The 23,950-nt window shown below is 44.3% G+C and overlaps 4 protein-coding genes across 12 annotated transcripts; 3 read left to right on the top strand and 1 right to left on the bottom strand.

Moving 5' to 3' along the window:
- Nucleotides 1–28: 28 nt before the first annotated feature.
- Nucleotides 29–3,277, top strand: LOC114855973 (deoxyribonuclease gamma). 2 transcript variants are annotated; one of them, XM_055509188.1, is made up of 9 exons: nt 29–170; nt 1,166–1,251; nt 1,361–1,449; nt 1,565–1,651; nt 1,829–1,941; nt 2,293–2,405; nt 2,531–2,688; nt 2,766–2,862; nt 3,138–3,277. In XM_055509188.1, the coding sequence occupies exons 2-9, from the start codon at nt 1,171–1,173 to the stop codon at nt 3,183–3,185; spliced, it is 786 nt and encodes a 261-aa protein (XP_055365163.1). In that variant the 5' UTR covers nt 29–170; nt 1,166–1,170; the 3' UTR covers nt 3,186–3,277. The 2 variants fall into 2 exon arrangements, with proteins under 2 accessions (XP_055365163.1, XP_040926871.1); XM_041070937.2 differs by having other exon boundaries at nt 30–170; nt 1,137–1,251.
- Nucleotides 3,278–3,778: 501 nt separating this feature from the next.
- tma7 (translation machinery associated 7 homolog) lies at nt 3,779–5,360 on the bottom strand. The gene is made up of 4 exons (XM_029151559.3): nt 5,219–5,360; nt 4,658–4,713; nt 4,408–4,495; nt 3,779–4,260 (listed from the first exon to the last, which is right to left on the bottom strand). Exons 1-4 carry the CDS (start codon nt 5,232–5,234, stop codon nt 4,226–4,228), a joined length of 195 nt encoding a protein of 64 aa, XP_029007392.1. The 5' UTR covers nt 5,235–5,360; the 3' UTR covers nt 3,779–4,225.
- On the top strand, nt 5,347–8,515 carry ccdc51 (coiled-coil domain containing 51). Of its 8 annotated transcripts, none has more exons than XM_029151529.3 (7): nt 5,347–5,487; nt 6,024–6,097; nt 6,178–6,388; nt 6,512–6,649; nt 6,852–7,016; nt 7,113–7,319; nt 7,470–8,515. In XM_029151529.3, the coding sequence occupies exons 2-7, from the start codon at nt 6,093–6,095 to the stop codon at nt 8,052–8,054; spliced, it is 1,311 nt and encodes a 436-aa protein (XP_029007362.1). In that variant the 5' UTR covers nt 5,347–5,487; nt 6,024–6,092; the 3' UTR covers nt 8,055–8,515. The 8 variants fall into 8 exon arrangements, with proteins under 8 accessions (XP_029007362.1, XP_029007364.1, XP_029007366.1 ...); XM_029151531.3 differs by having other exon boundaries at nt 6,184–6,388; XM_029151533.3 differs by having other exon boundaries at nt 5,349–5,487; nt 6,027–6,097.
- Nucleotides 8,516–15,591: 7,076 nt separating this feature from the next.
- On the top strand, nt 15,592–23,737 carry osgn1 (oxidative stress induced growth inhibitor 1). The gene is made up of 8 exons (XM_029151526.3): nt 15,592–15,874; nt 18,869–18,933; nt 19,442–19,578; nt 19,896–20,087; nt 20,335–20,426; nt 20,513–20,712; nt 20,799–21,142; nt 21,238–23,737. The coding sequence occupies exons 2-8, from the start codon at nt 18,876–18,878 to the stop codon at nt 21,787–21,789; spliced, it is 1,575 nt and encodes a 524-aa protein (XP_029007359.1). The 5' UTR covers nt 15,592–15,874; nt 18,869–18,875; the 3' UTR covers nt 21,790–23,737.
- The last annotated feature ends 213 nt before the right edge of the window (nt 23,738–23,950 follow it).

Below are 23,950 nucleotides of genomic sequence, written 5' to 3' on the forward strand. Positions count from 1 at the left end.
TTCTTGTCGACCAATCCCAGCGCCTGAGTTCACCCTATAGAGTGGCCTGTGGCAGAGATGACATCTGCAGCAGCTGTTACTGTGCTTCTACTTCCTGGCTGCATTTAAAGCCTGGTGGAAACGAGCGATCAGGCCTGAAGCTGAAGACAGCAGCGTCTCTGCACTTAGAGGTAGGAAACATTTAGTTACTCCTAAAGCTCAAACCTGGGAGCTTCACGTTTCCTCCAGACACGACAGCAGCTGAAACATCACAGCGGAGTCAGGGAGGAGGTTTAGTAGCTTTTCACACGTTTGACCGTTAAATCCAACCTTGATGAGTTGTGTTTCATCACAATGAAAAGTGATCCCTTGATTTTTTAGCTGAGGTCAAACCTGATTGTTAACATTTACCACAATGACAAGATTTAGAGAAGTGGTTGTAAAGCAACAGAAGAAGCCGACATGAATGGATGATTTGCATTGGTGGAATGGATGTCATGCGTCCCAGCGCTGCTGTTGATGCTGTGTTCTGATGTTTAAAGCTGTGTTTGATGCTGTGGACAGAGGTTTGGTTCCGTAGCTTCATGACACAAGTAGGATGCATTGTTGAGATAGTAGTGATGCAAAGAGTCTGTATTTTACCCCCTGTTTCACAGTCAGAGCAGACGTGTGGTCACAGGTAAAAAGGGAGGTTGAACCCGTTGGAGCGGCGCCGCCACTCAGTCTCATCTGTTACCAGATGATTAGTTCTAGTTAGACAACCTGCACCACACAACACGGTCTGTTGTGTGTCACAACAAACAGCCACCACTGATTCAAACTGTGGGGAAACGAGTCCGTCCTCATGTTTAGTTGCATAAGCAGCCTTTCAGGGATGAAACACAACAAACAGGGTTGAAGTCAACAGACTGGAGCTTAAAGCTGAAGGATGAGGGCGTCGTAAAGACCCGGGTTCAACATGTCACAACAAGACCTGGGCGTTTGTCGACACCCGTTAGTCAGTCACACGATGAACTAAGAATTAGGATAAGAACATTACAAATTACACTGGATTTAAAAGCTCCGTAACCTCTGCTGTGTTGTCTGTGTGTGTTTTAAACATGTTGTGTCACATGGAGGGTTGCAGCTGTTGTTACCACACATGCTCGTGTTCACAGACGTCTGTCGCTGCTTTGCTTCTCTGCAGTCGCCATGAAAATAGCATCATTTAACATCCAGAGGTTTGGAAAAAACAAAGTGGAAGATCCAAAAATCCTAGATGTCCTGATAAAGGTAGTACAACACACACACACACACACACACACACACACACACACACACACACACACACACACACTTAAACTGTTTTTACATCCTTGTGTTCCTGCTCTTCTGTCCACAGACTGTGTCTCAGTATGACATCATCCTGATCCTGGAGGTGGTGGATTCCACTGCAGAATCTGTTCAAACATTCCTGGACGCACTCAACAAGTGAGCACATGTTCTCTGTCGCTGGTCTTATTATGGTTCTTCACCGTTAGTTGAGTTCAAGCGTCAGCAGCTCAGAGTCCGTGTTGGAACCGACAGATGTTTGATGTCTGTCCAGGTCCAATGAGGCGGCTCCGTACACTAAGAAGCTCAGCAGGCGTCTGGGACAGAAAACCTACAAGGAGCAGTTTCTGTTCCTGTATCGGTGAGTTTTCCTGCAGCTTCAACCGTTTGAAGCAGAACTCATGGACGTAGACAGTGAATCACTCTGGATTCAAATCTCTAAAATCTGTCGTTTGGTGGTTGTAATGTGATTATGAATGAAATGAATCAGTTCACACCTGACGTCATCGTTGTGTAATTTGTGTGTATTGACGTGTAGGGATGCTGTGGTTAAACTGGACGACTCCTACCAGTTTGATGATGTGGCGACGAAAGGGAAAGATGTTTTCCAGAGAGATCCCTTCATTCTGAAATTTACCTGCCACAAATCAGGTAACTTCTGTTTTTTCTAATGTTTTTAAGATGATTAAACACTTTAAAGAGCCTAAAAACCCACCTCCTCAGAACAGTGATAGGCATAAGCACAGATGTAAAAACAGTTTGTGTCTTAGACTGTGTGTGTGTGTGTGTGTGTGTGTGTGTGTGTGTGTGTGTGTGTGTGTGTGCGTGCGTCCGTGCGTGCGTGTTTGTGTGCGTGCGTCTGTGCGTGCGTGTGTGCGTGCGTGTGTGTGTGTGTGTGTGTGTGTGCGTGCGTGTGTGTGTGTGTGTGTGTGTGTGTGTGTGTGTGTGTGTGCGTGCGTGCATGTGTGTGTGTGTGTGTGTGTTTGTGTGTCTGTACCCCAGTGCTGAAGGACCTGGTGCTGATTCCAGTTCACACCAAACCCGAGGGCTCAGAGAAGGAGCTGGATGAGCTGTATGACGTCACCTCGTACATCATGGACAAGTGGAAGACTAAAGTAAAACATAACAGGGTCTCATTCTAGGACTGAACCAAAATTTTAATTTCACCACAACAATGTTTTTTTTTTTGCTCAATAGGTCTCTGTCCCCTGACACGTTGACTGTTATTGTCTTCACCTAGAACATAATGATCCTGGGTGACTTCAATGCAGATGGAGCGTTTGTCACCAAAAAAGAAATGAAGGCGATTCGGATCCGAACGGACAAGAACTTCCACTGGCTGATTGAGGACGATGTCGACACCACAGCAAGCGACAAAAACGACAACACGTATGACAGGTAACGCAGACGAGAGGAGGAATGGAGGAGGATGAACAGCACCACTGCCTTCATGTCTAACTGTGACCTCTGCTCAGGATTGTGGTCTATGGAGATGACTTGTTCAAGGCCGTCGTTCCAAACTCGGCCAAATCCTTCAACTTCCAGAAGGCCTTTAAACTCACCAACGAGCAGGTCCGTTCTTAATTACTGCTGTTTGCAGCTCCTCAGTACTGAAACCCAGGTCTGAACGCAGACCTCTGTACAGGACAATTTTCCACTTTTACCTGAAACTGAATTTGATCCTTTTGCAGTTCATTGTTGATGAGTTGATGTGATGTGCTATAAATAAGTTATCTTGATAAATAAGTGTCCTTCCTGTCCTGCAGGAGGGTCTGAATACTTTGGTTAACATTCATCCAAACTTATGAAAATCACTAAATGTCCTCTTTATCTAATTTAACTTCCAGGCTCTGAAGGTCAGCGATCATTACCCTGTGGAGGTGGAGCTGAAATAATAAAAAAGTCTGTCTGCCAAGGATAATTATGACTACAACCACTACAACTACAGCAAAGCTGCTGCTTTTGATTAAAACTGAAAGAATCCGTTCCTATGTCTCAGACTCAGATCTTTGTTTCAGACATGTTCAGGAGCAGGGAGAATTCAATCACTGAATTGGAGCTTGTCCAGATGTGGGCTGTTCATACTTCTGACTCAGATCATGTGCTGCTGTGATGAACTTTACTCATCTTTAAAACACTTGACTTTGTGAATACTGCCCTCTATGGGTTTAGATTCCAGTTATCAACTCAACCCCTAAGTGTTTCCTTAAAGATTAGATGTGGGATTTAAGTGATCACTTGATCTTTAGCATTTCTGGGTATTAGGATACTGATGTGCTGAGTAACTGGCTGGTCTCTTGTGTAACACTGGCTTAATTCCACAAAATGTGGAACTATTCCTTTACAACCAGTTTCAACCTGCACTGATGCTGATGCTGTTTAGTCGTGTGGTTGTTGAGGTTCTGTTGAGGAAGGGATCTGGTTGCTGAAGAAGGCAAAACAGAGTCTAATGTTTCCCCAAAAACTAAATAAATAAAATACCAAGCAGTAATTACAAAACCTTTATTGGCATCTCCCTCTAAAATGTGAGCTAACATGTCTCTGATAAAGGTTTTACATGGAAACAAAACAATTAGCATGAGGATTTTTTTTTCCAACTTTTGCATTTCTAATGCTACAAAGCCTCATTTCTAAACAGGATTTGAAGATTTTAGTCAGGGTAAATTAAGAGTGAAGAGTTACCAACAACAAAACTTTTAATTTCTTGGGTGGATGTGTGCACCACACCTGACTAATAATAGATGTATTTGCCACCAACGTTTATACATAAATGCATGTTGTCCACATGTTCACTGCACCTTCCACAACAGGGAGGGTTTAGAAATGGACAGGGTCCATGTTTAACACACTATAGCAAACTGGAACCTTTCAACAACTGTACAAACAAGGGAAGCAAAGTCGAGGAGTGAACGAGCATTGATATCAGACTGGAATTTTACTTTTTGCCCGACTTCTTGATCCCACCACCGCCTGAAAGGTAAAAATAAACATCAGCTGAGCCAACACTTTCTAAATCAGCCATCTCTCGTACACAGGTCTAGGTTAATAAGAGATTTTTCTACTTCAAACAATTTCAGTCAAATGTGTTATGTAGTGAAAAATACTGTCTGATCTTACCTAGAGGTCCTTTCCCTGAAGCTTTCGCCTTCAGTGCATCCAAAGCTTTCTGTTCTTCCTTCTGCTTCTGCTTGAAGGCCATTTCATCCTACAGACAAACAACAATTTCTAATATTTCAACTAAAGCTCCTTGTCTCATGTTGCCTGTATGTCTAGCTCACATCAGGAACCCTAAAACTAAGCTTTTTCTGAATTGCCATATGAATATTGGACATTACAGTAAAGTCTGAAAGATCAGACTGACACGTACGTCATCCATTTCCTTGCTCTGTTTCTTTGGTGCCTTCAGTGGTTTCTTTTTGCCTCCTGAAAACAATCAAACAAATTAACAAAATGGGGGAAATATATAGCGCTATTATAGGCTCACATTTGACTAAACTGAGCTAAAGACAACCTTATAATAATAAAGACTGTCTGTTACAACAACAAAAACAACAACAATAATACTAATGTCCAATAATTGTTCAATAATAATGTTCATTTTACCGTGAAGCTTCTCAACATGTTAAATAAACGCTAAAATAACATTATTTCATAAGGCAAATTTTAGCTGAGAAAACACGTTATGCGCCTATCCTTCAGAATATCACATAAGGATTTAAAGGATTAAATTTTTTTCTGGCTTGCGTAGTAATGAACATTGGAAAAGCATTTATTTAAGCATTTTTAGGTAGTTTGGAGAAAGCTTCGCGCTTATCATTTACAACCGTTAGCAATAGCATTGTTAGCTACGTTAACAAAATACATCTTTAATAAGAACTGAAATAAATAAATGAACTGAAATAATCTACTAAGTAAAATCACGCCTCACCTTCTCTACCAGACATGATTAAAATTCTTTATAGTACAGTCAAGACAGAAATAAACATATATTTGCTGCGAACACAGCCGGTTGTCTTAATCCGCGTTGTTAGGCCCCCGGTAAACTCTGAACCGGAAGTAGAATGACGCTTACGTGCCTGAGCAAAAGCTGAGCTGGCTGTTTGACGTGAAGAAGACACGGGATGCTACTATAGCTAGCTAGCCGAAATTAAGTTCACCAGTGTGAAATGTTTGCTGTGATAGCATTAAAGAAGACAGGTATAATTTTATAAATTTTATTTATTATTTTATCTGTAAAACGGTTTAGAACTTTACCAGACAGCTACTACTACCAAAATGTCACTTTGCCGGTAACTAACCTTTAGCAAATGAAGCATTAACCTACTGTAGCTAGCTCAATGCATCCTGGATGGCAACAGAGCGAATGTAGCTTCAGAAAACAAGGAGCATAAAGTTCAGCTGCGATACTAACGCCCTATAAACCTCGTCTTATCCGTGTCTGGCTAGTTGGTCATCAATTTAATGCATCAGCCAGTTCCAGGGATATTTTATGATTACATTGTAGATTGATGGAAAAAACCTACTAAATAATGAGAAACATTTCCTCGAAGACGTCGTTTATCGTTGTTTATCGTCGCTGAAGGTAGTTGTTGAGTGTCGATTTTACTGTTGGTATTAGGCTGTAGACCTAACTTACATTGGTCGGATGTGATGATTAAAAATATAAGTATCTAAACTCCCTGATACTTTTTGCAGTTGTCGTTTGAACGATTTCATTGTTTGTTCTTATACAGCAGGGGCCTGTTCCAGTGTTGAAGCTACAACTGAAGTGTAAGAGCCTGATTTTCAAGCTGCACTTCTCAATGAGGTTCTTACATATTCTTTAGTCCACATTTCTATTGTAAACATGTTGCCCACAATCTGATGATTAACTAAGTTCACTGTCAGGTACAGAGGAGCTAAGATCTGTCTGTGGGGACATCCCTCCTGCTGTCTGCCTCGCCTACACTTGCATGGATCTTTGGGGAGCAGAATCGGTCCGGTGCGTACCTACAGTGTTCAGCAGCAGCCTGGTTCTGTCCCACCTGCTAACCCAGCACCTCCTGATGGGAAGAGTGGAACAGAGGAAGTGAAGCAGCGTGCTGTTTCTGCCTTACAGGTACAGAACATCCATCTTCTATCTTTTTGTTACTGATCATAACCACTATCACCACAGACGTTGTTGCTGTATTATCATAACTATATTCACAACCTTACCAAAATAACAAACTCTCTCTTTCAGAAAGCAGGTGAGTTGGGACATCAATGGGGTCAGAGGTCAGCTCAAACGGCCACCGCCACAATCAATTACTGGTGGGAAAGGTACGAGGAATTCGTTGGACTCAATGAGGTTCGAGAGGCTCAGACCAAGGTCGCTGGGGTAAGCAGATAGTAAAAGCAACTCAATAAAGTTTAGTCAGCCTCTTTTTGTTCCAGTTGAGTAGCTGAAATATGAGAATTTGACTGTGACTCATTTTAATTCTATCTTTAATAATTCCATACTTTATGTCAATGTTTACTATAAATATTTTAATTTAGACCACAGCCTTTGTTTAAATGACTGGTTTGTGTGATTCTTTCAGGCTGAGCAAGCATTTATGGTGGCCAGGGGTATGGTTCGTGAGGCTCATGCTAGCCTAGAGTCCTTACAGGGCAGGCTAAAGGAAGTCAGAGACCGGCTGGACAGAGTCTCCAGGGAGGAGGCTCACTACCTGGAACTTGCCACGCTGGAACACAAACTCCTGCAGGTGAGCACAAGCATATGACAACATGCATATAATACAAAATTAATAAACTGAGTCTATAATGAACAACCTGTTTGTTGTGGTCTCTTTTGATCACAGGAGGAGCGTCGTCTCCGCACAACATACGAGAATGCAGAAAGTTCAGAGCGGGAAAGGTTTGCTTTGTTTTCAGCAGCTGTCAGGGAAAGCCATGAAAAAGAGAGAACAAGAGCTGAACGCACCAAGAACTGGTCCATCATTGGCTCCGTGTTGGGAGCCTTGATTGGAGTCATGGGATCAACATACATCAACCGTGTACGATTGCAGGTGAGAAGGAATGATGATTAAGTTCAATTGAGTTTATTTATTGGTCACTAAATCAAAAACTCCCTTCCACAGACAACCCTTAGTGGAGCCTGTTTGAGACTAGGCGGGCGTCTGAACTAACTGGTTAATCATTACCTCTTTCTTCTGCAGGAGTTGAAGAGTTTGTTGCTGGAGGCTCAGAAAGGCCCTGAGAGCCTGCAAGAAGCCCTCAGAGTCCAGGCTGGAAATCATCGCTCGCAGCAGGATGAACTCCGGACTCTCATTGACAATCTCAGAGTTACTCTAAACGATGCCTTCACTAGGAGGGGTGCTGTACTTGAAGAAAAGAGAGGTCCAATGTCAGACTCATCTACTGTGCCTCTTTCAGCCCTAAAGGACCTCCATGCTGGCAGGCAAAAGGCGGAGTCCCTATTGGAGTCGCTACCACCACAACTGGGAAAACTGGAGCAAGGACTTGGTAGAGTTGAGAGCAGCTTATTAATGGTTAGGAAGTTACTGGACACCAGACCAGAGGCTAAAACACAGACTGGTCAGGTTCAGATAGCACAGAGCACTGAGAGACCAGAGGGAGGGGACCAATGGGAATCTGCAGCGGTGGTGAGGCATCTGGAGGACACTCAGAGGACGCTGGCTGAACGAATTAGGACAAACACGGTTTATAACGCTGTGTTTACCTACACAGCCACTGCCATAACCATCTCTGCCGTCTACCTGCTGCTCAGAGGCGTGAGTTAGCTACCTCCAGTTTTAACATGTTAATTTGCACTGAACCACCTCATGCACTGGGAGTAATGGTGTCAGAATACAGAAATGACTCAGTTGTAGGCAACTGAGCTGTCTGACAGTCAAAATGTTGGTTTGGGATAGAATTTCATTTTTAACTCGGGTGACTGGATTCAGTCTTGTGCACATTGATCCATATCAGGTGAGGCCTTACTTTGAAAGGACCACATTCCACCTCTGAAACATTAATCTTTGTAAAGTGGAAACATCAGAATGAAAAGAGGTGCACTGGACTTGTAGCTGTAATGTCATAATATTTGATTTTCTGCATCAGATAATGAAAAGATAAAGACATGTCATGAAACTGATCTTGAGCTATAAGCTATAAATGAGAAATTAAATTTTAAAGCAATGTATAAAACTATATTCATTATGTCAACAATAGAGAAAATTAAAAATTTCTTTAACAAAGATTGTTCTTGTCTCAAACCTTGAATAACAATATTTTCCTTCTTTTCTAGAACTAATTTGTTTTGTTGTCAGTGTTGGCAGGTTGTTGCTGCATTGTGCACTGAACTGGATAGTGTGGTAAATAATTTAGAAATGTTGAATGCAGAATAATTTCTAAATGAATGATCATTAATGCAGATACTCAACATGTTAATTTATGGTTAAACTAAATACAATGCACCTTTTTTATCGACTAAATTTTTTGACCGTAAGGGAATTACCTTCTTTCTAGTATATGACTTGAATCTACACCCTTCATTATGTATTTTATAGCAAATTGTACAATTGTTTGTATAAAACACTAGACAACTGTTTAATCCTCAGCTTCTATCAGCTGTGCTGCAAAAAGCGTCCTCTAACTGCACATGATAAAATTCTACCTTTGACCAGTAGAGAGCAGCACCAGAAAGCCTGATACCTTGAGACGAAAGAGAGAAGTAAAAGGAAACATACACATACACATAAGAATACTAGTTATATGTAAATCTATAGCAACATGTTGCTTAGCATCTGCAAAACAAACTAATTGTCAAAACAAACCTCATTCCATTTTCAGCCTCATTTGCCTGTTTACCTTGGAGCAGAAAAACTCAAATGTAAATGAAGCTTCACACGCAGGACTCCAGAAGGGAGGGATGAAAAGTGATCTGAATTCTACATAACATAAAGTTTGATTCTGCTTTGTTGAATATTTGCATTCAATCACTAAACACTTTTACCCAGAGTTAAGCCTGGGGCTGTTGAGTTGATCGTCCTGTGAGAAAGGGACTTTTTCAGGCTTCAGCAAAGAGAGATGATCACACTAACACGAGTATTAAAGGGAGAAACTTCCTTTTTACTTTGACAGTAACTCGTTCTACTTTTGTACAGTAGTTAGTTTTGTTCATGACACAGTTGGAAATGAACTCTCTGACCCAGTCAGTGTCATATGAAGAAGATGGAGACGACCTTTGCCCCCTCCCATCTGGCGCGGCTCAGTTTTCAGGGCTCAGGTAAACACTGTTACACTGTGATGTGACACGTTAGAGCAGCAGCAACAAGAGGCTCTGGTTTCATTTAACGCTGAGACGTGACTGGAGACCGACGAGCTGCTTTGTTGAGGTGATTCAGATCACATAAAGCACAGACTCCGATGTATTATTAATGTCATTTTACATACGTCAGCTTATTAATATTAATATTACTTCAATGCTTTTACTAAAGTTTCCCTCTTTGAGATGAATGAAGTTTTATTTAAACTTGATTCTACTGTATTTATCATATTCATGTGATCACCTGGCTGTAGTTGGAGAAAAACGTGATCTAATTTATCTTTAAATCACAGCGTCACAGGAAACTAAGAAATGTGCTGACCAGCGCTGGCCAGGTAGTTTCATGCTCCGAGGGCATCACTCGCCGAATGTGAGCATCTGTTCCTGAGTGAACAATGAGGAGACTGTCAAAATAAAGTGCGTCTCCAGGCGACTCGCCTGTCATTCATTCATCAAGCGCCTCCACTCGCTGCGGACTTTGTTTCATTTTGGGCCATAGTTGAGTTTGTAAAGCGCCCCTCCTTATCTGAGATCACACCCACCACCAACACACAACGACGGACCTCACCCTTCACTTCAACGCTTTCTTCAACAAAACTCGTTTATTGTCTGATTGACTAATGGCCTGAATCAGCGCCACTTTATAAAAACACAACATTTGCACATTAACAAATGAAAAACAGTTAAAAGTTGTAATTAACTTTGGTTTTACTATTAATTTAAATGTAAGAAAGTAGTGATGATGCCCTAGTTCTCTGGTCCAGTAACAGTCCTCAGTGTTGACTTTTACTACAGCAGCAGTAGGTCAGGGTGCCTGGTTATAGACCTGAGTCAGATTAATCATTCATGACAAACACTGTCACCTTTCTTCAGCAACAGGATCTCATCTGGTTTATTGCTGTTGTCATATTTAGGATTTTATTTGATCACTTATAACATTACTGCACATAAGAGTGAGACGGAGCTGAGAGACGAACAAAGTCATCGTGCGACAGCTGTTTCCCTCTTTGACAGAGAGTCAAGAATCCAGATCAAGTTCACAATGGAAAGTATTTAACAAGGTTCTTTACAACAAGATTAAATACTACAACCAAAACCATTTGAACTTGTTTACGAAAGAAAATTCTCTTATTTGGGTCAAAAATCTAATGTTGCGTCTGCTGATCGGAGCTGAACGTATCATTCTCCCCAAAACAACAAGAAACAGGTCAAATTCTTCCAGAGACTGGAGGCTGCAGAGAGGCTTAAAGTGAGCAGCGCAGGTGGAAAAGCAGCACAGCAGCTCTCTGCAGCAGCAAATAGACGCTGCGCTCGCGTGAAGACGAGGCTCAGAGGCCGAGGAGCTGCAGCCAGAAGCAGAGGCGGCTCAGGCGGAGCGGTGCCTGCAGACCTGGGGTCAGCGGGTTCAGGGAAGCTGTGCGTGTGGTCACACATGGGGGCGTCTAGACATGGAGTCTGGTCCCGCGTGAGCAGGGCTTTGTTCAGAGAGCGTGGCTGGAGCTGCGTTAGCGAGAAGCATCCTGGTGCTGCAAAGCACAGCTCACAGCCGCGTCTGCAGCATAAATAAAGGAAGGCGGCGTTCACAGGGTTATTCTGCAGCAGCACCCTGCTGTGACGTAGAACCTGGACACGCTTGAACAATCTATTCATTTACCAGCATTTCCACGGTGGTAGAAGCACATGTCGTGACGCAAGAAAGGATTAGTTTGTCTGAATTCCACAAAACGTCTCAGGCTGAGCTCATAATAGGGTTGAGGGTTTGTAGCAACGCTGCATTTGGGAAAACAGGGTGTAAACGCAGACAGAGCAGGTTGCCAGGTTCAGTCCAAACCTTTCTAGTCCCCGCAGACAGAGCAGGTTGCCAGGTTCAGTCCAAACCTTTCTAATCCTGCTCCATCTCAGGCTCACGGCCGATGGCGACTCTGCCTGCAGGTGGTTATAACAGCAGTCGGTCCTGTCGGCGCCCGAGGATCATCATCCTCCTGTGTTTATCAAGGTTTATCCATCAAACGTGGACGTGGGAGCAGCTCTGACGGCTGCATGACGTTTGTCAAAGCAGCAAACAGTGAACAATCGCTCGCTGTCGAGTTGGACCTGATCTTTAATCCTCAGGGCCTGAAATGACCCCGGTGCCTCTCTCTGTGTATCTTAGGGCCAGAAGGATGAGACCCAACAAGCTTCAACAAGTGTTTGGCTGCTGGAGTTTGTCTCTCAGATGTTGTAGCTCAGCTGAAAGCTGATGCTAAGTCTGCATCAATGATGGAAAAAGAACCCATTGTTCTATACTGGAAAATATGAGAAAGGCAGAGAAATGTTCGTTATATTCGATACGTTGGTCACAATATTGGAAGTATTTATTATAAATAAATACGTAATATAAATCTGTGTTTCTGTCGTGTGAATGTTTTTAAAACTGTAATGAAGCCTTAGGTAAACTCTGAGTTCAGCTTCCAGCTGGATGAGTGAGTCATGAATGCGTCCAGGTGTGTTTGTTTTTTCAGTCCCAACGAAGGTGAAATCTGCCTTTGTGTTTATTCCAGAGAACCGGATCCTGACCCATGCACAGCCTTCACAGCCTTACAGTCTGGTGCTGTTTACCAACGAGGTGATCATGAAACGTCACATATCAGGACTTTATCAGACAGTGATTATTGCTGTTACTGTTATTATAAACTAATCAGAAGCAAAAACCAAATGTTGAGATGTTTTTTAAAAACCTGATTCTCTCCTGCTGCTGTTTAAGACTCAGGGACCGTTCGTGATAATTCCAGCTGTGACCATAATTCAGTGTGAGGTCCGAAAAAGTCATGTGTTATATCACCACAATCAGACACCTCGACGCACAACACAGCATTACATCATATTATTTATATAATATATAATTCCATAATATTTGGTCCAAGTGTCCATTTGAAGGCGTGAGCTCCTGAGGCCTGCAGACGCCGGTGCAGGGCTGATTGAACACATTCCTCCCGCCTGCAGGAGCCTGCGCAGGTCAGAGGTCAGCGTTGGATTCAGTCCTAAAGGAGCGGTTTCCTTCATGAGGCTGTGAGGAACGACGCGCTTCTGTCAGCGTTTGATGGTTTTGTGTAACTTTCCAAACACACACAGATTTTCACTAATTGTTTCTGCCTTTTAGGTATTTTACTATTAACTTTGTGAGTGAACAGCGAGAGACAAACGTCCAGCTTTACATCTCCCAGTGAGACCGTGTGGGTCTGAACTGGTCCCACTCATGTAAAATGTCTTACGTGGCACATCTCCTGTGTGTGTTTTCTTTGGTTTGTGTGAAGTCCACAGTTCGTTTGTCTTATTCACGCGTCCTCTCTGTTCCTGGAACAGAGACAGAGGAGGAATGCTCTGTGTACTTTTAACCCCTCACGGGCCTTTTGTCTGGCTGAGACGGGCTCATCCTCTGCCTGTGATCTCTGCTGTTGAAAGCAGATCTGCTTGAGTTTTCACACAGGGACAAAGGAACGCTTCCTGAGTGGGATTAAACTGACGGCGCAGCACTCGCTTCTTTGGACGTGCGTCACTGCTTTCACGCCTCAAACAGCCCCAAAGGCCGAAGGCTTCAGCATCGGGTGCAAGTGTCTGTGATGGAGCACAAACACACTGATAAAAATAATTACATATTCAACAGGCTCCTCAGCAAAGACAGACCAGTGTCTGCACAGGTGAGCGCTGATAAACAGCAACAATGACCGCGTTCTGACTCTGCAGGACTGAAGCAGTCAGTCTGGAGTCTAGTAACTCAGCAGGTATGTGCTTCCTATAGGGAACGCATGGGACATTTTATCACCAGTCGCTAAGATCAATGAGAGCATTAATTGCTCCTGCTGAGGTTTTGCTTTCATTTCTGAGCCACAGTTTGAGTGACACGTGTCGGTCTGTCTTGTTTCAGACTTCACTGTTGTGATACAGATCTTTAGAAAAGGATCAGACCTGTGGTTTGAACCTTTTCTAAACCTTGAACGACAATGACTCCCCAAACGATGGACAGGTGGTAGTTTGGAGCATTCATACCTATAATCTAAACAGTCTTCATTCCACATTCCACAGGTTTCATATTATTCTGCAACTCGTCCACTGCCTCATGCATTTTCATTCCATTAAAAGGTGCACGGAAACAAACAGGTTTCAAAGGTGCAATGAGGAAGCGCGTCTTTGCTGTCTGAAGTCATACTTGTGTCAAATATCTCACTCTCAGTCACTGTTGAGCAACAGCCGACGGGACAGGACGGCACAACCACATGTATAAAGTACAAGAGAGGGGAGGAGCGCGGCAGGAAGCTGCAGGGAAAGAATAGAAGAAGGTTCCAACAGTCATTAAACAAATAAAAGCGTACCTTTAACAGCTCTAACATTGTTATCAATCGACCTAACAGTCCAATAATAAGCAGTGAGACAAATAATGAACACCTTTATTCTGTGAATAAACCCTGGTTCCACTTCTTTGCTGATGCACATTTGACGGGCGTCCTCTCTATGATCAAACTGGTGCCATTCAAATCATTGAGGATGCAGCGGTTACACAACCTTACACACGATCAGTAACATCCAGACACTGGTGGAAACAGTTGTAATGCCTCAAACACAGTGGACAAACGTATGTTGCTCTTGTGATGATGCTGATGATTTACCCTGTGACGAGGGCTCCAACACATTGTCTTTGGGCTCGATGCCATCACAACAAGCACATTGTTGCAGTTCTAAGACTGGTACCAATACAACACAAACCCACACAGAATCAAAAGGAAATGACTTGAATCCAGTCAGACTTGTTTTAAGATTAATTAAAGCAGAAGAGAAGAAAAACTTTCAGCGCACAAAGGAAACCGCAGAACCTGCACCCATGTTGTCCAGAGCTACTGGTTCTGCAGCTCAGACCGGGTCAGGAAAAGGCAGGAAGCGCTGCAGACGTGAGGCCGCAGCGGAGCACGTGGAGGTTCTTCTCACCAGCGCGTCGTCCGGATTAAAACATACTGGAACTGGGAATCTGACAGCTCCACTGCTTCTGCCGTTTAAACGGGCCGCATTACAGAGCAAACTAGAACCGAAAACTGTATCTACGTGAGCTCTCTGTCCGTCGGTTGCGGGTTATATTCAAATTGTCAAAACTTTACACAACCTTGCACAGTGAGAAATCAGCGTGTCGCCACAGAACGACCGGGAAGTCCTTCGAGTTATTACTGAACTATTACTGAAACAGACAGCGCTCAGTCTGTTGCGTCATTCATCAGAAAGATCCAGAAACCAGAGCCATCGAAGCAGCAGAGTTGAAGCAGTCAGTCATTACACTGAGGTGGAGGAACAGTAACAGCTTGTGTATTTACCGCTTTGCTAATGTACATTTCTATCCTATTCCTATTTATGCATTTTAGTGTTATATGTTGAATTATACTAGTTTGATCATTTAATTAATGTTTACGTTTTTATTTAATTGTCTGCATGAAAAAACATTTTGACAGGCTATGTTCTGACAAAGCACCTAAAGCTGTTTAAAATAGTGTAGTCAAATATGATGCAGACGGGTGGAGGTCCGACCTGTGCTCCACAGACTTATACAACTCTAACATAAACTGCTGCATCAGGACATGTGACAACTGGGCGAGAAAAGTGCTTTGTTCCCTTTTAGCATTTTTTCCATCGATGCAACGGACTGAAGTTCAGCGTCAGTAATAAAAAAATCACGCTAGAATTGTCACATGACAGTTCGCCGATAAAATTGACCCAACTTTTTATACACACGTCTCTACCTCACGCACGACAGAGTACAAAAACGTGAGCACTCACTCCTTTAGATTTGTAGACACCAAAATGAAGACTATCATTATTGATAATATTTTGACTGTATCTCTGTAAGTTGTACATCTCTGCAGCTGCTGCCCCTGTTTGCCACCCTGTACATCCGCTCCTGTGACCACTGCGCCATCTGTGTTTTAGGGGCCACTCGGCCGTTTACACCGTGTCCATCGTGCTACGATAGACGATCTTTGCCTCTACGCCAGGGCTGGTGAGGGAGGGGTCGAGGAAGCGGGCGGGTGAGTGGTGACCGCTGATTGGCTGACGGACTGGCCTATGCGTAATGATATATAAGCCGTGAGCTCACGGACGCAGCTGCAGGTTTGTGTCGCACATGTCCGGAGTGATTCGGCTGGAAAGCAGGAACCACCGCTGCGGGATGAGAAAGTGAGAGACGAAATCCGCAGAGAACTACATACAGTCCGCGCGTTTCTGTTCCTGAAAGGCTTCGGCAGCTTGGAGACGCACTCACACCGGCAAACACACGTGAGTAAGCTTCATTTATTCTTTCATTCATCAGTGGCGGCGTGGGCGTACGGCGCATGCGCGTGGTTATAAACGAGACCGCAGCGCGTTATTACGCTTTATTCGTGCGGTGCTGGAGCGCAGCAGGAGCAGGTCTCTGTCCTCAGTTCACACTGACGTGATGTAATGACGTAGAGTTCACCAGAAGGCGAACGAGGAGGGGGTGGGGGTGGTCTCCGCCCAGACACACACACACACACTGGGTCCAAGCAGCTTTCAAAATGGGGCTATTAGCAGGATTAGCCTGTTAAAGGAAAGCCGAGCACAGCTCATGTGATCAGTAACAACAGTTCATTCAGGAGGTGTTTAGAGCGAAACAGCCTGAACTGGTGGAGGATGCGTCCTTATCTGGAGCCACAGTTACAGGAAACCAGCAGGATGGAGGTCAGAGGTCACAGGCCTTGATGTCTGTAAGGTGTTGTAAGTGACTTTAGGCAACAAGGTGTTTACAGGAAAACATCAAAAAAAGTGTTTCAGATAATCATCAGAACAGAAGCCCGTATTTACTACCTGCTCTGAAGCGGTTTTTGTTTTACTGCACAAGGACCCCCCTCCAGACCTTCATGAATTGCTGCAGGTTTTCCATTCACTGGGCGGATAATTAAAATCTCGTTAGCCGCCTGTGGGTGCAGAAGCAGAGGGTCCAGCGTCAGAGCCTCGCACCCAACTCTGCGCTCCAGCTCTTTGTTGTGAGGTGGTGCAGTTGTGCTTTATTTGGTGATTTCATCTTTGCGTTCACGTGTCATCACATAAAAACTGGATGCGCTGATTTAAAGCGCGTAGGTACAGATGCAGTTACATAAGCACGTGTTGACAATGAGCCGCGCACAACCACACGCACACACTCACTGAAGTAAAACTGGAAACTGCCGGGTCATTGAGGTTAATAAGATAATCACACTTCAGCTTTTCACTTTTCACTCTTTGTTGTGTTGACTCAACAAAGTGTAAATGCAGTAGAACTAAGTATGAATGAACACAGACTCAAACCAGTGTGGCTGAACAGAGTCAAGTTCTTCTTCTACGTCAGTTTACAGTAAACACCATCTTCAGCTTTGACTTTTCTCCCAGTTACTGTAAAGCAGAACTAATGTGAAGCACACATCTGAGCAACAGCTCTGATCCAGGTTCTTTATTTTTATCCACAACTAAAATCCTGTTGTTAAAATAAGAGTGTGAGTAACAGCCTTTACTGTAAATCTGCCATTAGTCCCTTTTAGCATCTCTGTGAAGGAATCAAGTGAAGTGAATCACCCAGGTCCACCTGGAAAGTGGGCCAGTGGGGCTGCACTTAGTCACGTACAGCGTGTGTGTGTGTGTGTGTGTGTGTGTGTGTGTGTGTGTGTGTGTGTGTGTAGAGGAGAGGGGAGTGTGTGCGTGTGCATGTGTGTGTGTGCGTGCGTGTGTGTGTGTGTGTGTAGAGGAGAGGGGTAAGGCGTGTGTGTGTGCGTGTGTGTGTGTGCATGTGTGTGCGTGTGTGTGTGCATGTGTGTGTGTGTGTGTCTCGCCATGAACACACTCCCGTCTGGGCTCGGCGCCAGCCTGCGCCGCCCTTACGTAACCCTCCTGAACCCCCTCCCAGCTTCCTGCCTCCTTCTGGCTCATTCCTTTCTCTTTGTGCCTTCGCTTCTCTTCTCGTGACTCTGTTTTCTTCTATCTTCTTCTTTGTCTTCCTCCTGTCCTCCTTTGCATGTCCGCTTTTCGCCTCGTCACCGTTTGCCCTGTAGCTATGACTGTGCAGATTTTTGCGCGCGGACGCCCTCCACCCTCCGCTCTGCGTGTTCCTGTGTGTGAGCTCACGGCCTGAAGGGTTCAGTGCTTTCAGTGAACTCAGAAGAACAAATAAGCAGAGGAATAGAAATATGTGTAATGTTTACATGCAAACTACAAATTTGTATATTCCACCTGTGTCCCAAGCAAAGCAGCTCCATGGTTTAAAAGGCTGCTGGACTCTAGTACTGCTGAAGCAAATATTTGTTGAGCAGCAGAACCTGAAGCCAGTTTGCTGTCTGTCCTAAAGTCATTTCTGTCCTTTTATATAATGTTAAATACTGCGTGACTTTAAAGTGGGCATCTTTTTCATATTCTAGAAAAAGACGGCTTTAATTTCCGACGCTCGAACGTTCTGGTGTCTCTGTTTTGTTATAGGAAGGAAACGAGAGGCTCCGGCTGCAGGTGTCGTTACGTAAGAGTCATTTTCAGGCCAGTTTGTCCGTTGCTACAGGAGTTTGGTTTCTCTGCTGCAAACACAACCAAGCCCATATTTCCAGACGTTCCATTCGAATCCCAATGACTTCAGTAAATGTGCTTTACTGGGCTGTTGTTCTGTGTCAGAGCTCCAGACGTCAACAGGACATAACAGGTGTTCATGAAGAATGTAAAGTAACTTTGATTCAGCCGTTTAGTGTGTGTGTGTGTGTGTGTGTGTGTGTGTGTGTGTGTGTGTGTGTGTGTGTGTGTGTGTGTGTGTGTGTGTGTGTGTGTGTGTGTGTGTGTGTGTGTGTGTGTGTGTGTGTGTGTGTGTGTGTGTGTGTGTGTGGTTAGTGACTGCTCTGTGTACATGAGCTCATGCTGCTGTGTTGAAGTGTGAGGAAGTGTGTGTTTGATATTTAGTTCGGTTACAGTTCAGGTTGGAGTCGTGTTGCGTTCAGGGCAGATGTCAGAGTTGGACATTGGGCAGCGGTGATTCAGGTTTAAGGAATGCATTATGTCATTGTGCTCCGCTTCACAAAGGCCAGGACGCGTGTGTGACTGAGGTCAGTGAAGACCTGCAGGCAGATCAAAGAGGCATCTGTCGACCGACTACAAAGGAAACGGCTACTTAACTTCACAGGACAGAGACATTTTACAGATACCAAACGGCAAATGTAAAAAAATAATATGTTCAAATGATGGCAATAATTGAATAATATCTAATTGGAAATGACAATAAGTCCAATGTGTTTCTCTTTTCAGTAAAAAAATGGATCTTCACAATAAAGACATCGTCCCTGGAGAGATTTTACCAGTGGTGATCATTGGTAAGAAGCTCACACGCTTATTTAAGATGGCTTTAATTCTTGTTTCTACTGTTGGTTTGACCTTTAGGAAGCTTCACTGTCACAGTCAAGACCAAACATTCAAATCCTGACAGACTATATATAATTTCATAGTCATTGTGATGCCTCATAATGACTTTATTGTGTGAGACTTTGCTGAGTCATTGGTTTATGAAGCAGATTGACCCAACACATTAGTCAATGAGTCATAGTGTTGCTGTGGTTAATCATTGACTGTTTATTTAGCTGTAGCTAAATTCACACTAGCTCCTGTTTGGACATTAGTTTACAGGAACAAACAAGAAAATCAAGTCAATAAAACATTTCTGAAGATTTCTGCTGGAGTAACCATAGTAACCAGTGTGGAAATAACAATCAACCAGAATGTGATCAGTGGACTTTCAAGGCACCTGGGACTTCATTACTGTGTTTTGTTGCAACAAATCAATAGTCTCAGAAAACCTGAGCTCTGTGTGTCTGTGTCTCTCAGGTAACGGCCCGTCAGGGATCTGTCTCTCGTACCTGTTGTCAGGTCACACCCCCTACCTGTCACCGGAGGCATCGCACCCCAACCCTCTGCTGCACAGCAAGCTGGCGGAGCAGGCTCACCTGTCGCTGCTGGAGCAGGTAACGCACACATGCACACGTACGCACACACACACATGCACATGCACACATGCACACGCACGCACACACACACATGCACACACAGATACACACACACACACAAACACACGCACCCAAACACACGCACCCAAACACACGCACCCAAACACACGCACCCAAACACACGCACCCAAACACACACACACACACACACACACACACACACACACACACACACACACACACACACACACACACACACACACACACACACACACACACACACACACACACACTTCACTTCACTTCATTAATGAATCCTGGCACCGTCTGTCCAGGACCTTGAATACTTGTGCGAAGGCTTGGAGGGGAGATCGTCCAACCCTGTGGCTGTGCTCTTTGACTCCCTGCTGCTCCCTGACAGTGACTTCGGTTTGGAGCACACGTCTCCGTTGGAATGGAGATACGAGCCGGAGCGCGCCGTCCCCCACCTGGTGCTGGGGAAGGGTCCTCCTGGGGGAGCCTGGCATGTGAGTCCATGGGAGCACTGTTTATTATGACACAGCCGAGATGTGTGACAATGCAATAACCTCTACTAATTGCAGTTTTAATAGTTGCATGTTCATGCATTTAATAATTTCATATTAAAACAGGAACCCTAACAAAACAGGGTTTCCGTTTTACACTTTATGGAAACGCTCCTCCTTCAGATGCTTTGTTGCACACATGATCCGACATGTGACCGAGTCTGACCTGCTCTATTTGTGCTGTTTCCAGGCAATGGAGGGCTCCATGCTGACTCTGAGCCTGGCCAACTGGATGGAGCTGCCAGGACTTAAACTGAAGGACTGGATACGAGACAAACGCAGGTCTGTTAAGCTTTACTTACATGTAATGACTCCTTGCGGGAAATGATTCCTGTTTGTTTTTAAAATGCGTTTAAATGTGCTTCCAGAAACGTGCGGAATGACCGAGCCACGCCTGCTGAGATAGCGTCCTACTACCAGCACTACGTTTCCCAGATGTCCCTGGAGCAGAGCTTCGCCTGCAGGACCACCGTCACCTCAGTAACGAGGCAGCCCGGCAACGAGGACGGGTCGCCGCCCTGCTGGAGGGTGATGGGGCTGCAGCGCAGGGAGGGGGAGGAGCTGGCAGGTACGTTGTAAGAAGGGATGTCTTACTGTGGTGTTCGTCTGCTTCATGCCACATCATCACCTCCACCTTTCTTCGTCCTCTTCCAGACGGTTCCTCTGTCTCCCAGGAGGTGCCTTTTTCCGTCTTGGCCCACAATGTGGTGTTGGCGACGGGGACCCACGACATCCCGGCCCGGCTCGGCGTGGAGGGCGAGGCCCTGCCCTTCGTCTACCACTCCTTCTGGGAGCTGGAGGCGGCCATCTCCCGCGGGGAGCTGGACCAGTCCTCAGACCCGGTGCTGGTGGTGGGAGCGGGGCTCACAGCGGCCGACGCAGTGCTGGCCGCCCACCACCTCAACACGCCCGTCTGCCACGTCTTCAGACGCTCGGTCACCGACCCTGGGCTCATCTTTAACCAGCTGCCCAAGCTGCTCTACCCAGAGTACCACAAGGTGAGGATCCGCTCATGAGCTTTTCGTTATTCATTACATCTGCGTGGGTCCAGTAGTCGTTACTAATCCACCCCTTCCTGTCCTTCGGCCTCTAGGTTCATCAGATGATGACACAGCAGCAGCACCGACCGAGCCCCCCCCCACACGACAATGCCCAGAACCTCCACCAGTCGTCACCTTCCTCTCTCTCTCAGCACCACTCCTACACCTCATCTCCCTCCTCGTACCCAGGTTACCTGAGCTTCCCACTTCACAGAGTGGTGGAGTTCAGGCCGGACCGGAAGTGCGTTCTGGAGTCAGACTCTGGGGAGCGGACGGTGGTCCAGGTCTCTAAGGCACTGGTTCTGATCGGGGCCCACCCAAACCTTTCCTTTCTGGACAACAATGGGCGTTCTCTCGGCCTCGACCCCAGCAAACCAATTTCTTGCCGGAGGAACCCGATTGAGGTGGACCCGTTCACGAACAAGGTGGTTGCGGCAGGAGGACCGGGCATGTACGCCATGGGGCCGCTGGTTGGAGAGAACTTTGTGCGGTTCCTGAAGGGAGGAGCGTTGGCCATCGCCAGTGACCTCGCCGTCAGAGGCCGCGAGGGAAGAGGAGCGGAGGATGTGACTATGGACAGACAGGTGGCCTCACAGATACAGTAGAAGCAGAAACCTGCGTCCCAGAATCCAGCTGATCTTCTCTCATCCAGACTCGAACGCACGTTTTAAAACACGCACAAACGGACTCAACAGGTCCAGCTAGAAACGCACAGCTTTATGGAAGTGGCTCTAGTTTTTCACTTACACCCTGAGCACTGCAGGATTTTCAGGCCAATCCTTACTAAGAGTAATACTACTACAGTACATGTACATCCATGTCACATACACAGCTTCTCAGTGCTGAGTTGTTATTGATCAACTGAAACATTTGTTGATTTGTCTGTGGATTTGCCAGCTGTTAACATCTGCTGTGACTGTGAAGGTGGAAGTAAAGTCATGAAAAACTGAGAGAAGCAAACTTTACAGCAACATGTTGAACGTGTGTCGAGTCTCTCACAAAGCCGCAGTCACTACAGTAACTGAACCAGTCGTGCATCACCTCAGCCTCACTCCAGTATTTCTGTGAGCGGACTCTGTCACAGACAGTTGTTAATTCCTGCTTCTCTCTACAAATAACTTCATGTCTGTGTTTGAATTATTACAGTGTCTGTGAACCTCTGGTGCTGTATTTTTGTATGTTTTTGTGTATGATTTATTATGCAACAAGCAGCTAAACCATGTTTCATCATGAATATTTTATACTTTATGAAAGAGAGAAATATATATTTTCTAAGTAAATTCATTTAAATGTTTAATTTGTAACATATTCACTGTGACATTTGATGAACAAAAGCATAATCTGGACTGATTTTGAACAGGTCGTATTCTAATAAGGTCTTGATTTCTATGGTGTGTAGCCAGAGAAATTCAAATAACTAATGACTGATGATTATTATTTGTAAACTTGATTTTAGGGGGTGTCCAGTCTGAGATCAGATCCTTTTTCCAAGATGTAATAAAAAAACATATACATAACCGTATACAATGATCACTGATTGGTCCGTCATGAAATGGCCCATTATAAACTTTTCTCATATAGAAGCATCTAAAATATTATTAGTAGAAGATAGATTATTATAGATTAGCTAAAGATTAAGGTGGTTGTTGAGGTCAAACATTCAAAATCCTGAAAAACCTGAATCTCTTATGTCTGATTTGCACAGTTTTGATTTCAACCGCCTGCATCACTGCAACGTAAAGATGAAGAAGCTGCATTTGTGTATTAATGGCCTGCACCAGGATGAGGAGGAGGAGGATGGTTGCTTTATCCCTTTTATGACATCATTCACATTTTTGCATTAAATTCACTTTGTTATTGCTGCTCAACTGATGGATCCAGTTTGGTGTTAATGTGAACCTCACATTTGATCAAACTGTGATTATCACAACATAACTGTGCATTTGTGGCAGATTAACCATCATCTTTTGTGGTAGTGAATGTGTTTAGAATAGAATAGAAAAGTCCCGCAATGGAGAAATTGCCATGTTGCAACAGCAGAATGTTTTTTAATGAGTTTACAGTAGTAACAAGGGCAGAGGATTAAACAATTTAAAAATATAAAATTATCCAGCATATAATGTAAACATATGGGCAGGTCACAGACTGTTATTTATATATCACTTTGAAAACACCATTGTTTTTTAGTATTAAATTCATAACATCTACAGATCAGTCACTAAATTCCGTAGTGTAGAAAAGTAACATTAAGGATGGTCTAGTTCTCAAAACACATTGTTTAATAAACAGTAAAAGACCAAAATTTATGTTTATGTTTCACTAAAGTGAGAAGATGTAATGAAAGACCAAATAATCATTCAAATTATGGTTAAAATGTTTTAAATGTATAAAACTATTACTTGAGCAGTCGTTTGAGTCTGATCTGGAACCATCTGTGCCTTGTTATTATTGATGAGATTTAGTACCACACCAGATTAAACTTCCTTCTGTGTCTGAGCCTGGCTTTGTTTGAATGAGGTCATTCATAATCAACAATAAAGTCTTCCATTCCTTCTGTTTTTTCTTTCTTTCTTAAACACCCGGCACTCACTGTCAACTTCCCTTTCCTCTGACATTGCTGTAGATGGGTTCTGATCTGACCAGTAGAAGAAGAGCGGTAATTGGAAATGGCTCGGGCTCCGCAAAATCAAGACACTGCGCCCCCTGGTGTTAAATACCCGTCATTACAAGTCAAAATGAAACAAATGCAATAATTCACATCAAACC

This window comes from Betta splendens, chromosome 5 (assembly GCF_900634795.4).
Source record: "Betta splendens chromosome 5, fBetSpl5.4, whole genome shotgun sequence".
NCBI classification, from domain to species: domain Eukaryota; kingdom Metazoa; phylum Chordata; class Actinopteri; order Anabantiformes; family Osphronemidae; genus Betta; species Betta splendens.

Excerpts from the sequence above, each read along its gene's own strand:
- LOC114855973 (XM_055509188.1), top strand. The coding sequence starts at position 1,171 with ATGAAAATAGCATCATTTAACATCCAGAGGTTTGGAAAAAACAAAGTG. Across the intron at positions 1,252-1,360 it reads TCCTAGATGTCCTGATAAAG|ACTGTGTCTCAGTATGACAT; the intron begins GTAGTACAACAC and ends TTCTGTCCACAG. Across the intron at positions 1,652-1,828 it reads CAGTTTCTGTTCCTGTATCG|GGATGCTGTGGTTAAACTGG; the intron begins GTGAGTTTTCCT and ends ATTGACGTGTAG.
- tma7 (XM_029151559.3), bottom strand. Across the intron at positions 4,496-4,657 it reads AGAGCAAGGAAATGGATGAC|GATGAAATGGCCTTCAAGCA; the intron begins GTACGTGTCAGT and ends GTTTGTCTGTAG. Across the intron at positions 4,261-4,407 it reads TTCAGGGAAAGGACCTCTAG|GCGGTGGTGGGATCAAGAAG; the intron begins GTAAGATCAGAC and ends TTTACCTTTCAG.
- ccdc51 (XM_029151529.3), top strand. Across the intron at positions 7,017-7,112 it reads TGGAACACAAACTCCTGCAG|GAGGAGCGTCGTCTCCGCAC; the intron begins GTGAGCACAAGC and ends TTTTGATCACAG. Across the intron at positions 7,320-7,469 it reads TCAACCGTGTACGATTGCAG|GAGTTGAAGAGTTTGTTGCT; the intron begins GTGAGAAGGAAT and ends TTTCTTCTGCAG.
- osgn1 (XM_029151526.3), top strand. The coding sequence starts at position 18,876 with ATGGATCTTCACAATAAAGACATCGTCCCTGGAGAGATTTTACCAGTG. Across the intron at positions 18,934-19,441 it reads TTTACCAGTGGTGATCATTG|GTAACGGCCCGTCAGGGATC; the intron begins GTAAGAAGCTCA and ends TGTGTCTCTCAG. Across the intron at positions 20,713-20,798 it reads GGAGGGGGAGGAGCTGGCAG|ACGGTTCCTCTGTCTCCCAG; the intron begins GTACGTTGTAAG and ends GTCCTCTTCCAG.